General features: G+C 36.1%; 2 protein-coding genes across 2 annotated transcripts; one reads left to right on the top strand and one right to left on the bottom strand.

The window, feature by feature from the left end:
- LOC128862549 (putative aldehyde dehydrogenase family 7 member A1 homolog) lies at window positions 1-7,798 on the bottom strand. Its single transcript, XM_054101238.1, has 4 exons — window positions 7,728-7,798; window positions 2,621-3,269; window positions 1,584-2,021; window positions 1-615 (listed from the first exon to the last, which is right to left on the bottom strand). The coding sequence occupies exons 2-4, from the start codon at window positions 3,266-3,268 to the stop codon at window positions 52-54; spliced, it is 1,650 nt and encodes a 549-aa protein (XP_053957213.1). The 5' UTR covers window position 3,269; window positions 7,728-7,798; the 3' UTR covers window positions 1-51.
- A 5,506-nt stretch (window positions 7,799-13,304) lies between these two features.
- Window positions 13,305-15,385, top strand: LOC128862547 (acetyl-CoA acetyltransferase, cytosolic). The gene is made up of 6 exons (XM_054101237.1): window positions 13,305-13,479; window positions 13,539-13,660; window positions 13,749-13,861; window positions 13,924-14,353; window positions 14,413-14,598; window positions 14,670-15,385. The coding sequence occupies exons 1-6, from the start codon at window positions 13,428-13,430 to the stop codon at window positions 14,949-14,951; spliced, it is 1,185 nt and encodes a 394-aa protein (XP_053957212.1). The 5' UTR covers window positions 13,305-13,427; the 3' UTR covers window positions 14,952-15,385.
- The last annotated feature ends 296 nt before the right edge of the window (window positions 15,386-15,681 follow it).

The following is a 15,681-nucleotide window of genomic DNA, read 5'->3' as shown; positions in this document are numbered from 1 at the left end:
TAAATTTTTTGTAATTTTAATATAAAAACATATACATCTAACATCAATCATTTATTCCACATTGAATACTACTCCTTGTGCACACGCGAGCTTTCCGGAATGATTCACTGTGATTGTAGCTCGTTTACAATATTGTTTCCAGGCATCGGATCCTGATTCTCTTCCACCGCCGGTGTGTTTTTCTCCACCAAAGGCACCGCCTATTTCCGCACCGTTAGTTGTAGTGTTTATATTCACAATACCGCAATCGGATCCCTGCGAGCCGATCCATTTAAATGCATTCGAAATGTTTTCCGTAAATATCGCTGAAGACAGACCTTGGTCTACTTCGTTATTCCACTCAATCGCCTCTTCAATAGATTTGGCTTTCAGAATGTAAACAATCGGTGCAAAAGTTTCTCGATGTACTACGGGTGAGTTGTGTGGCAAATCTGTGATAATTGTTGGTTCAGCATATAATCCTTCCTTCTGTATTACTTTACCACCAAACGCAACATTTCCGCCGAGTTTAACTGCTTCGGCAATAGCGGCTTTATAGTTTTCTATATTTTGTTGCGAATGTACGGGACCAACTAAGGTTTTAGGATCTAATTGATGGCCGACTTTAGGCAGGACCTGAAATATATGCAGTATATAAATAGAAAGACAAGGTAATTAGAAAAAAAGACTTTGTTTTAAATACTAAGTTACATAAATTAAAGTTAGAAAATGCCTAAGCTTCAAAATAAAAATTATTGGGAAGTATCTTAAGGAGTTGCCATATCAACAAAATGTTATATGATTTTAGGCTACCCTATATACTTATAGTAACTAGTCAAAGGCCTTCAACTGCTAGTGCTTGAAATTAAAATTTAAAATTTGTAATTGATTTACTTTTCTAAATAAATAATAATAATAATCCATCTAGTGGACCAGTAATGACACACAGCCACTAATGCTCGAAAAAGGGGTCGGAAATTTTCTCTGCAGAATAATGTAGTATCTAATATCTAGCACCCGAATTTATTGTTTATAATTTCTATCATTGTATGGAAAGGAATGCAGAACTATCATAGGTATGCTAACAGATCACAATCTATTGGCTGCACATGCGTACAAGATAGGGATTGCTAACACGGACAAATGCAGAAAATGCAGAGAGGATGTTGAGGAGACTTTAGAACACCTTCTGTGCATTTGTCCGGCATTATCAAAAACGCGACTAAGATGCTTGGGAGCCCCACTGTTTGAGGGTCTGGAAGACGTCTCAAAAGCGGAGCTCCCAGCCCTACTTAGATTCGCCAAAAGCGCTGACATCCTACATGATGTCTACTTTAGGGATTCATAGAGGTCGGTCTCCATCTGGTATCACTAGGGACCAAAAGGTCTATGCGCGGCTTATTGCCAACCAGGCTAACCTAACCTAACCTATCATTGTATGTTAAGTCGATAATGTTTTCTCTCTCTCCCACTCCCTCTCCTTCTCTCTCTCTCTCCTTTTTTCTCACTCTCTCTCGATTACAGCATTTAAGATGAAATATATAAATGAAAGCTCTCCGAAAATGATGGCGATTTTCAAATTATGGCGACCATAACCTACATACTTGCTTGTATTTGGCAACCAATTCTGTAACCAGACGATCATACAATTTTTCGTGTGCGATTATCCGACGTGTAGTAGTGCAGCGTTGCCCAGATGTACCAATGCAGCCGAACAAGGCAGCTTCCAATACCATATTGAAATTAGCATCCTGATCGACGATCAAAGCATTATTGCCACCTAGTTCCAGTATAACTTTGCCAAAACGTTTTTGTACTTCCACACCGACATTACGTCCGGTTTCACAACTACCCGTAAACGATACGAGTTTCACCCTTGTGTCGGATACAAGCCTCTGGCCGACATCGGCGCCACCCTGGCAAAGTAACGCAATGGGTGGTAAGTTATTGCGTTTTAAAACTTCAGAAAGGATTTTCATAGTAGCCACAGAGACAAGGGATGTAGTTGGTGCTCCCTTCCAGAGGACGCTGTTTCCGGTGATCTGCGAAACATTTTAGAAATCTTATGTTAGGTATCAGAAGTTCAACAGATATTAATGTAAGGCCGGGTCGAAACTTTCCGAAGGAAAAATAGCATTTTTATTTAAGTGCGAAAACAAATAAAATAGAATCAAAATTTAAAAATACAATCAAACTTTTTCTTTCTTAATCTTGAAATAGTCAGCAGCAGATGCAGATGCAGCCGACATCTAAGGCTGCATTTTTTAAAATGTTTTTATATATTCAAGAAGTATTTTGCTACTAAATGTTCCACCACTAATTAAAATTTTTTTTTTAATTACATTTTTTTTTTAATTTTATCTGAGAAAGTTAACTACCCTTGTATTTTAGAAGAATTTGTAGTTCTAGTAGTTAGTTTCATAATGATAAGTCATATTTGCAGGCACCGAAAGAATTTCAATATTATATATAGTAGTAAACTCTTGTTTTTCACCAAAAATATTTTTTTTTATTTATAAGGTACTCTCTCAAGTTAAGCTTTCAAATGTACGCTTTAGCATTATGCATTCCATGACCCATCCTAATACATATGCACAGTTATCTGCAAATATGTCTGTTCTAGTAATATTTGAAGACTTACCAACGCAATTGCAGCATTCCAACCAAAAACGGCGTTCGGGAAATTATACGCAGATATTATTCCTACCAAGCCTAACGGACGCCATGCTTCCAATATTGTATGATCAGAACGTTCAGAATTAATCACCTGTCCCGAATATATGCGCGATAGTCCCGCAGCGTAATCACAAATATCAATAAACTCTTGAACCTCCCCCTGTCCTTCGCTTAATATTTTTCCAACTTCTAAACTGACGAGTTTTCCCAGGGGCTCTTTATATTTACGCATTTCGTCACCAATTTGTCGAATAATATCTCCACGCACGGGTGGTGGTACCCCACACCATTGCTGGTATGCTTTAACTCCAATTCGTATCGCCTCATCCATCTCTTCAGTGCTACCCATTCGAATATTGGCAATCCTTCGCCCTGTTCCGGGATCTACGGATGTTATTACCTCTCCGGAGCCTTTCCATGTTCCATTGTATACTCCGCAATTGTCTTGTTCTATACCAATATCCTTTAGAAATGAATACTCAGCCGAATCAATTAGATAGTCATTTTTTGATTTGATCGCGGGACTTTTGTGGAAGAAACATGACTGGACAATCAATGCAGTTTGGTTTTGTTTGAATGGCAAACATCTGTTTAAATGCCTTAAAACTGACATGCTGGAAATAAAAAGAAAAATCTTTACATTATTTACAGAGTCTTTCAAATTCGAGTTAAATTTTTACATTCAAATTAACCACATAAGAGATCTTCACACAGAGCTCGTATTTCTGCCATGAAAAGGCTCCTCAAAAACAACCATCTGCCGTTCGGAGTCGGCTTAAAGTTGTAGGTCCCTGCATTTGTGGAGCATCGTCAAGACGCACACCACAAATAGGAGGAGGAGCTCGGTAAAACACCGAGAAGGGTGCGAGGGTGTAATTTCTGTGACAAATTTTGCGTGCTGTTCGTGGCAAATTTCGTTAGTTAACAATGGAGTGGCGAGCTAAGGAAAATCGCATTGCAGTGATTGCATTACATAACTGTGCATTACATAAATGCAAGTGAGATTTACGAATTGCTGAAAAAACTTTTTGTTTATCGCACGATGAATCGTGTTTCCCAAACGTCTGAAGTGACAGACAGAAAAAGAAGTTTTCGTCCTCGCATAGTTCGCACCAGTGCAACTATAAAAGCCATTCGAGGAAGAGTTCGCAGAAATATCCTTAGAAAGCAGAAACATATGTCCAGGGAAATCAATGTACCGACCAGATCCATGTCAAGACTAATTACAGATGAGATGATCTCAACAGATGCAAGCAGCTTCTTCCGTGGCACGCGGTCAACGTCCATTAAAATATTTTTTTAACGATGAGACAATTTTCGCTTTTAAAGAAGTTTTTAATAATGAAAACGACACAACCTATACTAATACTTCTAAAGACGCAAAAAATGTTTTTCCAAGAGTTCAGTATGACCACCATCCATACTCCGTAATGGTTTGGTGGGGAGTGTCTTGTAAAGGCGTTACATCTAGGCGAAAAAGGGGTTAGGATCGAGGCAAAAATATATCAGGATGATGACTTAGAAGGCGTGGTAAAGCAGTTGAGCAGTACTCTCCTCAATGGAAAGCGTTGGATCTTCCAGCAAAATTCCGCTCCAGCCCATAAGGCAAAAACCACCCAGCAATTTCTAAAAAACAATATTCCTGGGTTCATAGCCGAAGAAGATTAGCCGTCTGGAAGTCCAGATCTGAATAAATTGAAATACAGTTTATGGTCAGAATTGGAGAACGTTGTCTGTCGACACCCTTCCGAAACCAGTAGGTATATGTACATATGAATAGCAAATTCCATATGTCGATCACCCATGATATGAATATTTCTTAAATTTATATTTTTTGAATATATGTAGTATCACTATCTCTCCATTTGTGGAACAACATCAAGACGCACACCACAAATAGGAGGAGGCGCTTGGCCAAACACCCAAAAAGGGTGTACGCGCCAATTATATAATATTGTATATATATATATGTTGTACCTCTAGAAGGATTGTACTCTATTTGGGATTACTCTAATCAAAGAGCTATTGAAATACAGTGCACTCGCGATAACTCGAACTAATTAAAACAGGCGCTGTTCGATTTATCGAATTTGTTCGACTTATCAATTGAGTGTGCTATGTTAAAAAAACAGTCATCGATATCGATTTTTTTCAATTAAATTTATTTATTTATTTACATATGGATATGAACATGAATATGTTTAAAATAATTAATTCGTTTCAATATTTTTCATCAAATATTTGGCAGTCTTTGTGTCAGTTACACAAAAAAAGTCAGCTTTAACAGAAAAGTTAGGCCGAAAAGAAAGTTGTAATGTGTGTTTGTCTTTTCTTGCCTGCAGCAATGTTGAATATGACTTTTTCACGCAGCAATTGAAGAGTGTTAACCTTTGCGGGGCTTACTTGTTCAGTTGTGGCCCACTGAATTACCTTATTGATAGAGCTAACTGCCTCCTCAGATGATATCCGCTCACATGTCTCAGTTGTGTTGTTAAACTCAGGCTCAGAATCACTAGTTTCAATTATTACTTCTGTGTCGGTAAATTCGGCACCATCATTCCATTTGCTAACATCATAAAGCGAAAATTCGACCTGTAAATTATGTTTTTCATGTTATGTTCTTTCAAGATGAGTCCACTTATTGGGTAATTCTTTTTTCTTTGGGACAGAAACCATTTGTATAAAGCGGCTTTCATTTTAGGAAACTCAGAAGCTTTTAAAGTTCTCCTCTTCCCAAGCCCCAAAAACGTGTTGTTTACTGCTTTTAAAATTGCCTTGTCTACCCCATATTCCTTCGCTAGAGAAGTAACACTACATCCACGTTTAATTTTGTTAAGGACTTCAGCCCTCTCTTTTAATGTTAAACACTTCAACCTTTTACGATCCATTACTCACATGCACTGATACACTACAAATGACAAATTTAAAGCAATTTGGTCAATGCAAGATGTTGTTCCCAGAAAACTAACGGGATATTAACGTCGAAATATTCATATGGACAATACACTAGTGTACATATAATTTATATACATATACTATTACATATGTATGTATGTACAAAATGTACATGTTTGAAAAGAATGTGTGTACAAATAAATTTGTTTTTTTGTTCGAGTTATAGAGCTTTAATATTGTTCGAGTTACAAACTAGTCAATAGGGAAAAAAATGTGTTCGAGTTAGCACGTCGTTCGACTTAGCGGCTATTCGAGTTACCGCGAGTGCACTGTATTACATTTAGTTATGCTTCAGATTACGTACTCGTATCTATAGGTACGTATGTATGTACATATTGTAAGATTATGTACATATGCATGCAAGAGCACATTTTTTATCATCTCTGAATGGTGCGATACCTAATCTTGTTATTCTGAGTTAATTTATAAAGCAGATATTGCGGTTGACAAAAGTGTTGATTTTGATTGCTTGTGTATTTCATTGTTGGCTGCATGCTTCGTCTTGGATTTCAAACGGTGGAAAAAATTGCAACAAAATTTAAAAAAGTGCTGAAAATAAGCGACGAATCGAAGTCAAATTATAGTTCCTTTATTTTCATACGATCAAATGTATTTATTTGTACAAATAGGAGGAGGAGCTCGCCCAAACACCCAAAAAGGGTGTACGCGCCAATTATATATATATACATATATAGATTGGATTCAATTTTTTTTTTTATATAAATATTTGTTTTTATTTACGTATTGATATTACCTAAATTAAATAAATGGCATTTTTACGATATTTGCAGGAATTTCAACGTACACATTGATAATTTTACCTTAAAACTGTAAAAAATTACCGGCACATACCCAATACGATTTCGCACAGTACCTTGAGTCCATATACAGAATGAACAAGAATAGAGCTTTGGGCGAATTTTGATGAATTTTTATATGTATAGTATATACTACGAGTATATGAATATACATATTTGAGGTCCCTGAGCTATCAATTTTTTTTGTATAAATTGGCTTTAAAGTTACATTTCTGGTATAAGATAAATGTATTTATATTTTCTGGTATTTGATAAATTTATTGGAATGCATTAGTGCCTGGCTACCATTTGGAAGGACCCAGGTTCGAATACGAACAAGTTTTTCTAATGGCGGTCGCTCCGCGGCAGACAATGGCAAACCTCTGAGTATATTTTTGCCATGAAAAAACCGTCTATCGTTCGGAGGCGGCGTAAGACTGTAAGTTCCTCCATTTGTGGGAAAGACCGAGACGCACCCAAAAACCGTAAAAATGGTGCAAGTTTCACTTTTATATTATATATATATATATTGGGTATGGGAATAAGTTTCCGTTCTTTCTTGCCCAAAGGTACGATTTATTTAAACAATAAAATGATATAATGTGAGAATGTGCCTATATAAAGCTATAACTTTACTCTATCTTTCAAGCAGGATACAGATTTCTCTGACGAAAAATTCGAATTCTTTTGACTTGATCCATTCATTGAGCCAGCTTACGATACCCTCGTAAGAAGTAAACCGATCTCCAATACTAGATGGTTATCCAAAGGTGCAATGTCTAGGGAATACGGTGCAATATCAGTCCCTCTAAATACTTTAGGGCCGATTTAGCACCGTTGTCATGCAGCAAAATCAGTTTGTCATGTCTACCGTCCCATTCCAGCCGCTTTTCTTTGAAAGCTCAATGCAAACGTATTAGCTGCAGTCGATAACGATCGCCAGTGATGGTTTCAGATGGTTTAAGTAATTCATAATAGATGACACCCTTCTGATCCCCCCAGATGCACAACTTAACCTTTGAAGCATGAATATATTTTTTCGCTGTCGGTGGACCTGGTCCACCTAACAAGCAAGCTAACACCGCGTCATTGCGAGATGTTTCAATTAAACCAACGATACCAAACCAAGCTACATTTTCATATATCCTATTTCCCATGTCATCATTTAAGGCTTTCTATAATCTCAGTCATGTCCACTGGGCAATTCTCTGCATCAGTAAATCGAGTATTTTTACATAGTTCTTTCGCAAAACAAGGCACACTTGTACCACAAAACGTATTTTTCATTATTATATTTTACTTATGTATAGCTGAACTTACATTACGAATAAAAGAATTTTTATGCAAAATGAAAAAAAAGCTGTGTCAGAAGCCGGACCGTTTGCGCTCACTTTTCTCTTAAAACTGAATGCAGTGTAAGTTTCTACCCTACTCAATGGACCTTTTTATGATAAGCTATTCTCAGTTGCTGTTATCAGTACGATGATAACAAATGTTTTTAACAAACAAATCGTGCGGATCTATATACACATTATTGTATATATATGTATACATATACGAGTATATACTTTATTATTATTACCCGGTAGTAAATTGGTTTTTGTCAAAAATAACGAATACTGTAACTGTACTGAATAGTAACAATCACCAAGAAATAAAGAACTGAAAATTATTTGCAATGAGAGTGCAATATTATGTACAAATTGCATCATTTACTCGTATTCATTGATCATTTGGAAGTTTAACGGTAAAGCACTAGAGTAGAATGGGGTAAGATAGGTCATTTTTTTTTGGAGAGCTCTTGCTACGGTGTTTTTGCACTGATTTTGAAAAATAAGCAAGATTTTGAAAGGTTATTTATCTGCTAACATTTTGGTTATACTGACTTATGTTTGGCTAAATATTTTGGAAGCTGCATTCAATAAGGCAAAGGTACTTTTTTTCGATATTTTCAAAATCGGGGGGCACGATAGGTCACTATATGTTAGGGGAAAAGAACAATGTGCATGGCTTGGAAATTAACGTTTTAACCTTTATTTATAGAGTATGAACACTAGACATGTTATAAAAGTTAGGAGTTTTTCATTAATTCATCACGCAAGCACGTAATGTTTCGAACGGAATTTTAAATTGTTTAGAGGCTGATCGAACACTAGCGCGATCTCGGACTGCCGCGATTGCGTTTTTTACGTCCTCTTCACTTCGTTTCGGCGTTTTTCGCACATAATTACGCACCATTTTGCTGCAAAAACAATTAAAATTTATTTTATTCCATTAAAAGTAGTGACCTATAATGCCCCCAGACGGCTGACCTATATTGCCCCCAAGCACATGTTTTATGTTAGTGTCGATATTTTTTTAAAAAACAAAAATATCAAAAAACTGACACATTATTCGTGTTCAGCATTATTTTCTACGTACAATAAAACTCACCTGAAAAATATTTACATACATTAAATGCACTGCACCGTAGAATAAAAAAAATGCTATGTCGGAGAAAAGCTCACAAAAAACTAAACGACGCCAGAACTAGGATAACTAATCAATGGTGACGGCCGAAATGACAGTCGCGAACGTTGTTCCCCACCACGTATTCAATTCACATAAGACGAGTGATCTCTGCAAAAACAGTGCGACGAAAACCCCACCTACCTATTGTGCCCCCATACCTATCTTACCCCATTCTACTCTACTCATTAACACGGAATCTGCCATAAAAGTAATTCCGTTAAACACGCAAGTTTTGCTTAACCATTTCATTTAATATTTATGAACATGGGACTCTATTTTTTATAAATTTGGACTTTACTTTTGAAAAGCCCATCTTCATTACTTTGCAATCCATCTCCCAAATGTAAATTCAAAATTTAATCCATTCACAAGAAGCAGTCAAAGTTTGTTAACGCTTTCCAATTTCGAATGCATTTTCGAATTTGGAAATAGCTTTAGTAAAATTGATAATGTCAACCACTACCGAATTCAACAAGACCACATCCTCTTCATTAAAAACTCGCTCCTTACATACATATAATGTTATAATTATAATTGTACGAGTATATATGTATATATTATATATATAATTGCCGCGTACACCCTTTTATGGGTGTTTGGCCGAGCTCCTCCTTCTATTTGTGGCGTGCGTCTTGAAGTTGTTCCACAAATGGAGGGAATACAGTTTCAAGCCGACTCCGAACGGCAGATATTTTTATGAGGAGCTTTTTCATGGCAGAAATGCACTCGGAGGTTTGCCATTGCCTGCCGAGGGACGACCGCCATTAGAACAATGTTTTTCTTAATTTTGGTGTTTCACCGAGATTCGAACCTACGTTCTCTCTGTAATTTTCGAATGGTAGTCACGCACCAACCCATTCGGCTACGGCGGCCGCGTACGAGTATACCATATAATATATAATTGGTATAATAATTCGTGAAGGCATTTTTGAGATGATCATCACAACCGAACCGTTCGATCGATTCTCAAATATAAAGTGTTAGATTCCAGGGATTAACCTGTAGATGTTACTTTTTTTACTTTTTCGTGTTTAAGTCAGTTGGCCAGTTTGTTGACCTAGTTGTAAAACCGTCTACAATTCGATTCAGTTAAATTTCGATTTCTAAATTACGCCATTTACAACACCCACAACTGTGATTTAAGCCGCCTATAATGTTTTAGGACGCTCTTTGGTAAATTATGAATTTTTCGGTATAAGTAAAGAGTTGGAAAAAATCGAAAATGAGGAAATTAAAAATGGAAAGATATCGAATTTTGCGCAATTTGGAAACCATAATATCTTCAAAACTTTTTCACCATTCACAAGACCAACTAAAATACCTTTCGTTGGATATATGTAAATAAAAACATTAATGTCAAAATTGACGTATTAAGTAACCTACTGGATCTGACTTACAAAGCTGAGTACGAATATTGCAAGGGTTAAGGATATTTTATGTACCACTCGCCACACAATTTCAACTCCGATTTTACTGGTTTACAAATCGTATGTTGCGCTTATTATAGAACCATAATTTACTTAAAATGTCAAACCCTCTGCTATCGGTGTTTAGTGCTGTGTAGTATTATCTACTTTTTGAAATATTTAAATAATTCAATTCCGTTATGCACAAGTACGCGGGTACAAACATGTTGGATGTTTTATTTATTACTATATATATATTAATCTACCAAACTGCAGCATTGTGTTTTCAAAAAAGTCAGCCTGGCGTATTTGAAAGTAAGCTCCTGTGTGACAGCCTCCTTAATACAGTATGTCGATGGACAATATAATAAAGGACGATAAATGCGTAAATGTGACGCTTATTCACAGACAATCAGCCATTGACAGTATATGGTAGGCAATTCTTCATAATATATGCAAATATTTATCCTCATAAACATATATTGCCCTTCATGAGCAATGAAGGATCTCCAAACGTTTACCTGCACACAAATGTTTTTTTTTATTTTCTGTACTGACGTCACTCAAATCCGCCAAATCAATCAACAAACCTTTGTATTCTCTATATTGTGCCTGTAATGAATTCACGCATAGTGAGTTCGCTATAGCTGCTTTCTCTAAGAGGGAATGTTAAGGTGCCCTGCTTCCATTTTTTTATTTATTTGTTTACATTCTCATTGAATTTAGGGTATTCGAAAAACCAAATTGCAAAAACAAAATACATGCTTGTAAATCTTGTTGTTACTCAAGTAAAGTCACGTCTTATGAATTCGACTTGGAGGTTTCTGAATTACCTTCTTCTTGATTAGCGCGATAATCACTTAAACGATTTTGACCGAGTGTAACAAAGCGCGCCAGTCATTTCTTTCTCGAGCTAACCGGCACTAGTTGAACACACCAAGTGAAGCCATGTCCTTCTCGAACTGATCTTTTCAACACCGAGTAGGCCTTCATCTTCCTCTGCTACAACCAGCAGCCGTCACCAATATGCAAAGGTCCAAAAATCTTTAGTTAATTCTGATTAAAATTATAGTGTAAGAGATTATTGAACAGCTAATTTGTTTATTGAATAGTTTTGTCAGTAAAAGGCGGATCGCCGGCGACAAATACTGTTGTGCTCATCATATTGTTCCAGAATTTTAATACTGCAATGATTGTTTTAAGTCTTCACTTTAAAAGTTTCATTATTTTTCATTCACAGTAGATATTAACTGTCATTTTTCGGCAATGTTGCCATCGAAAATTCCCCTAACTCACTTATATTATAAGAATTAAGTCTACATAGTTGTCAATCCTCATTAGAGGCACTTCATTCCTGAGATAATTCCGAATTAAGTCTAGTTGTCAATCCACATTAACTACACTTCATTCCCGAGATAATTCCGAATTAAGTCATTTATCCTGATCAATGCCACCGTCGGTCTAAGCTATAACAGTGGTGGAAGAGATCAAATTGTCTTCAGATGTAGCATACACTCAGCAGGGCATCTTCGTGCACAAATCTTCGTTCATTTTTTCACCCCATTCATCAGCGTCTTTCGCCATCCTGCTGCCACTTGTTGAAAAATTGAAGAAATATATTAATAAAATCTTCACTAAAAAATGAAGCAAAATCTTAATTTTAGTTACTTTCTTTCAAATTTATAAAATTCAAAAGCTAAATACATAAACGAGAAGAAAGATGTCAAAGAGAACTACAGGGAAATTCACGAATAAGCTTGCGAATTACGCGTCGTGAGAACGTAGCATTAGCCAAAGCGGCTCATAAACTATCGAAAAAAGGTTGATATTGGATACATTGATGATCAGAAAAATACCATCATTGCCATTTTGATGCATCAGTATTTTGCGAGTATTATTTTTGGATTTATTTTGCTACGCCCACTTGTTTTTAGTAAAATAATGTTTTGGTAAGCTTTAATGAACGATAATCAGTTCTACCATAGCTAAACGGCCCGGATTTATATTCGGCGACGGATTGTCACTCTACCAGCATTATCTAAATATTTATGCCTGTAGGTATGCAGCGAGTTTTCATTTGGTAAGATAAGATATAGAAATTAGCAATTGCACTTAAAATTAAATTAACTAATTAAAAAAAAAATTGAGTACTTTTCTACCGCTTCTCGCTCACTTGTCGTCAAACCTCTTGTTGTAATTTAGTAAATTTGTGTTTGTTGCCACTTTTGTTGTTTGCAACACTCCAATACAGTTGGTAGTACTTGCGATGTCGATGCTAATGCACTCTTCTTTCTATTTTTTGACAGACACCTTTGGTATGAGCTTAGCAGGCTGTCAATTATGTAGTGGAGTGAGTGCTTGATATTTTTGCTTGAGCGTACTGGCGGGGTTGCTATACCAAATTAGGATTTTTATGGTATCATTAAAAATAATAGAATATCGACCACAGAAAAATGCAAAATAATTTCTTCCTTCTTCTTTTTCTTAATTGGTGCGATAACGCTTACGCGATTTTGGCTGAGCGTTTGTTTCTCGGCGCCAGTTGAACACACCAAGTGAAGCCAAGTCCTTATCCCCCTGATCTTACCAACGCAGAGTCGGAGGAAAATAATGTATCGGTTCTCGGAGCGCGCCACCTTCTGTATTCTGTACACCGCAAGAATAATCTGAAGCAAAATTGTGAGAATAACTTTGGCTGACACGTCAACGTTGATTCAGCCACAGAATTCTGCCCGCTCATATGACACTTATTTACACAATCACCAATCAGTTATCGTTCAGATGACTTTTTTCGTTTTTCAGTTTTTTCATAAACGGGACCGGTTTACGTCAGCAAAGCAACAGATTCCTTCAAAATCGCTGGTAGCCAGTTGACGGTCTTATGTTGGCCACACCTCTGCATTCTGTAAATCATGTCCATACCGTGCTTCATGTATCGATTTGTGAAGAGCATATGTTTATGTTAATTATAATTAATCGATCGTCCAAAGCTCATACCTAGTCTAAGAGCTTTTTCTGCATCAAGTACTGCAGCAGTATTTATATAATGTAATTATGTTTAAAAGCGTATATGATTTTGAAAGTTAGATGAGTACGTCATAAAATGGTGACCGTAGGAGACGTTTATATTGTATCCGCCGCGCGTACAGCTATTGGTAATTAAAACGATTTACAAATACAAATGGTTTCTTGAAATTTCTTTATTGAATTAAAGGAAGCTTCAATGGGTCACTTTCTAAACTGAAAGCCTCGGATCTGGGTAGTATTGTTATTAAAGAAGTGTTGAAAAGAAGCAATGTTGCAAACGGTGATGTGGACGAAGTCATTATCGGCCAAGTGAGTTTTGATAAAGCGTATAATTGTAGCAAAAAGTTTTAATCATGCTAATATAATATTTCACTTGCCTTTTCAAATAATTTCTTAGAGTCTTACAGCTGGGCAGGGACAAAACCCCACAAGACAAGCGGCACTTCAAGCTGGTCTTTCTATAAGTACCCCCGCTTATAATATAAATATGCTTTGCGGTTCTGGTTTAAAGTGTGTTAAAAGTTTTTTTTTTTTGTGTTTTGAGTTATTGTTCATATTACGATATTTTCCAGAACTGTTGCATTGGGCTTCCAATCTATACTTTGTGGAGATTCTAAAATTGTTATTTGCGGGGGCCAAGAAAGTATGTCCATGGCACCACACGTCATTCATTTACGAAATGGTATTAAAATGGGGCCTGGGACGATGGTAGACACAATGACATATGATGGACTGACCGATGCTATGCACAATATTCATATGGGCGTCACCGCCGAAAACTTAGTGAAACAGTATAATATAACGCGCAGTGAACAAGATGAATATGCCGTTCGTTCACAGAACTTAGCAGAAAGTGCCCAAAAAAATGGTTTCTTCGATAAAGAGATAGTACCCGTTGAGTTGAAGACCCGTGCCGGAATACAAATTTTTGATAAAGATGAGTACATCAAAGTTGGCACCACAAATGACTCACTGAAAAAACTAAAACCCTGTTTTGTTGATGTAATGAAAATATTTTTACTTTAAATACTTAATATTAAAGCACTCATGTATTTGTATAGAATGGGACCGTAACGCCCGGAAATGCTTCAGGCATTAACGACGCTGCCGCATTGGTATTGTTAATGTCAGGCGAAGAGATGAAGAAACGATCTATAAAACCTATGGCTAAAATTGTGGCATGGGCGCAAACTGGAGTAGAACCTGATGTAATGGGTATTGGTCCCGTATCTGCTGTGGAAGCTGTGGTATGTATACAATTTTTTTTAATAAGACGATGGGGTCCATTTGTAAGTTTAACGTTTATTTTTTCGTATAGCTGCTTAAAGCTGGATGGTCGAAGGAAGAAGTAGATTTGTTTGAATTGAATGAAGCATTTGCGGGCCAATCGATTGCAGTATTAAAGGGTTTAAATATAAATGCTGATAAAGTCAATGTTAATGGTGGCGCTATTGCCTTGGGCCATCCGATAGGCGCATCGGGTTGCAGAATTTTGGTCACTTTAATATATGCCTTAGAAAGGTTAAATTTAAAAAAAGGTATCGCATCCTTATGCATTGGTGGTGGCATGGGTATCGCTATGGCTATTGAGCGTATTTAGAGATAATGAAATGCATTCATACATTTTGCATTTCTATGTACATCTACATTTTATATAATCATCTAAACATATTTTCAAATGCAAATGTTGACAAAAGCTAAAGGTTGGCTTAATGTCAAGTGTTATAACAATATAAATGCAAATATACTGATACAAAAGAAAGTGTACGCCACCACGTTGACGAGTTGTGACTATTGATTTATTATTTTTCAATTCAATTCGAGAACAATTATTGACAATGTAATCTAAATAAATGCATAACGTAAATAGTATAATAGCATTGAACGAAACATAAAATAATAAGATCATGAGACGTTTATAATAGAAATACCTGTTGGAAATAAAAACAGTATTTCGCAAATATACAAAAAATATAAGATACTTCTTTTATGATGAAATATTTTTCAAAAAAAAAAAAATCCCAACGGTAGAAATGTAGAGTACAATGAAGGGTAACGTAATAAAAATTGAGTCAGTATTAAAAGGCATACTTTTACACAGTGCAAATATAAAAATAAACAAGCAGAAAAATTGAAAATGCTCTTGAGAAATGGGCAGGATATACAAAGATGAGAAATAAATAACGCAAGAAATGAAATAAATACAGAGGGCCAAAAACAAATTTTAAAAATTTCCAAAAAACTAGTTTTATGCAAAGAAGCAACAAAAAATAGATTGTATAAAAGTTAAGCGTGGAGTATGACAATAATATAATTGCAAATATATCAAA

Source organism: Anastrepha ludens, chromosome 4 (assembly GCF_028408465.1).
Source record: "Anastrepha ludens isolate Willacy chromosome 4, idAnaLude1.1, whole genome shotgun sequence".
Classification (NCBI taxonomy): domain Eukaryota; kingdom Metazoa; phylum Arthropoda; class Insecta; order Diptera; family Tephritidae; genus Anastrepha; species Anastrepha ludens.
The sequence above is the reverse complement of the archived record's forward strand: the minus strand, read 5'-3'. Positions and strand labels throughout refer to the sequence as shown.

What these genes read in the sequence shown, in the direction of transcription:
- LOC128862549 (XM_054101238.1), bottom strand. Translation starts at nt 3,268, where the DNA reads ATGTCAGTTTTAAGGCATTTAAACAGATGTTTGCCATTCAAACAAAAC. An exon ending in GGAATGCTGCAATTGCGTTG is followed by an intron (nt 2,022 to 2,620) that starts GTAAGTCTTCAA and finishes AATGTTTCGCAG; the next exon opens with ATCACCGGAAACAGCGTCCT. An exon ending in TGGTTGCCAAATACAAGCAA is followed by an intron (nt 616 to 1,583) that starts GTATGTAGGTTA and finishes CATATATTTCAG; the next exon opens with GTCCTGCCTAAAGTCGGCCA.
- LOC128862547 (XM_054101237.1), top strand. Translation starts at nt 13,428, where the DNA reads ATGGTGACCGTAGGAGACGTTTATATTGTATCCGCCGCGCGTACAGCT. An exon ending in TAAAACCCTGTTTTGTTGAT is followed by an intron (nt 14,354 to 14,412) that starts GTAATGAAAATA and finishes GTATTTGTATAG; the next exon opens with AATGGGACCGTAACGCCCGG. An exon ending in TATCTGCTGTGGAAGCTGTG is followed by an intron (nt 14,599 to 14,669) that starts GTATGTATACAA and finishes TTTTTCGTATAG; the next exon opens with CTGCTTAAAGCTGGATGGTC.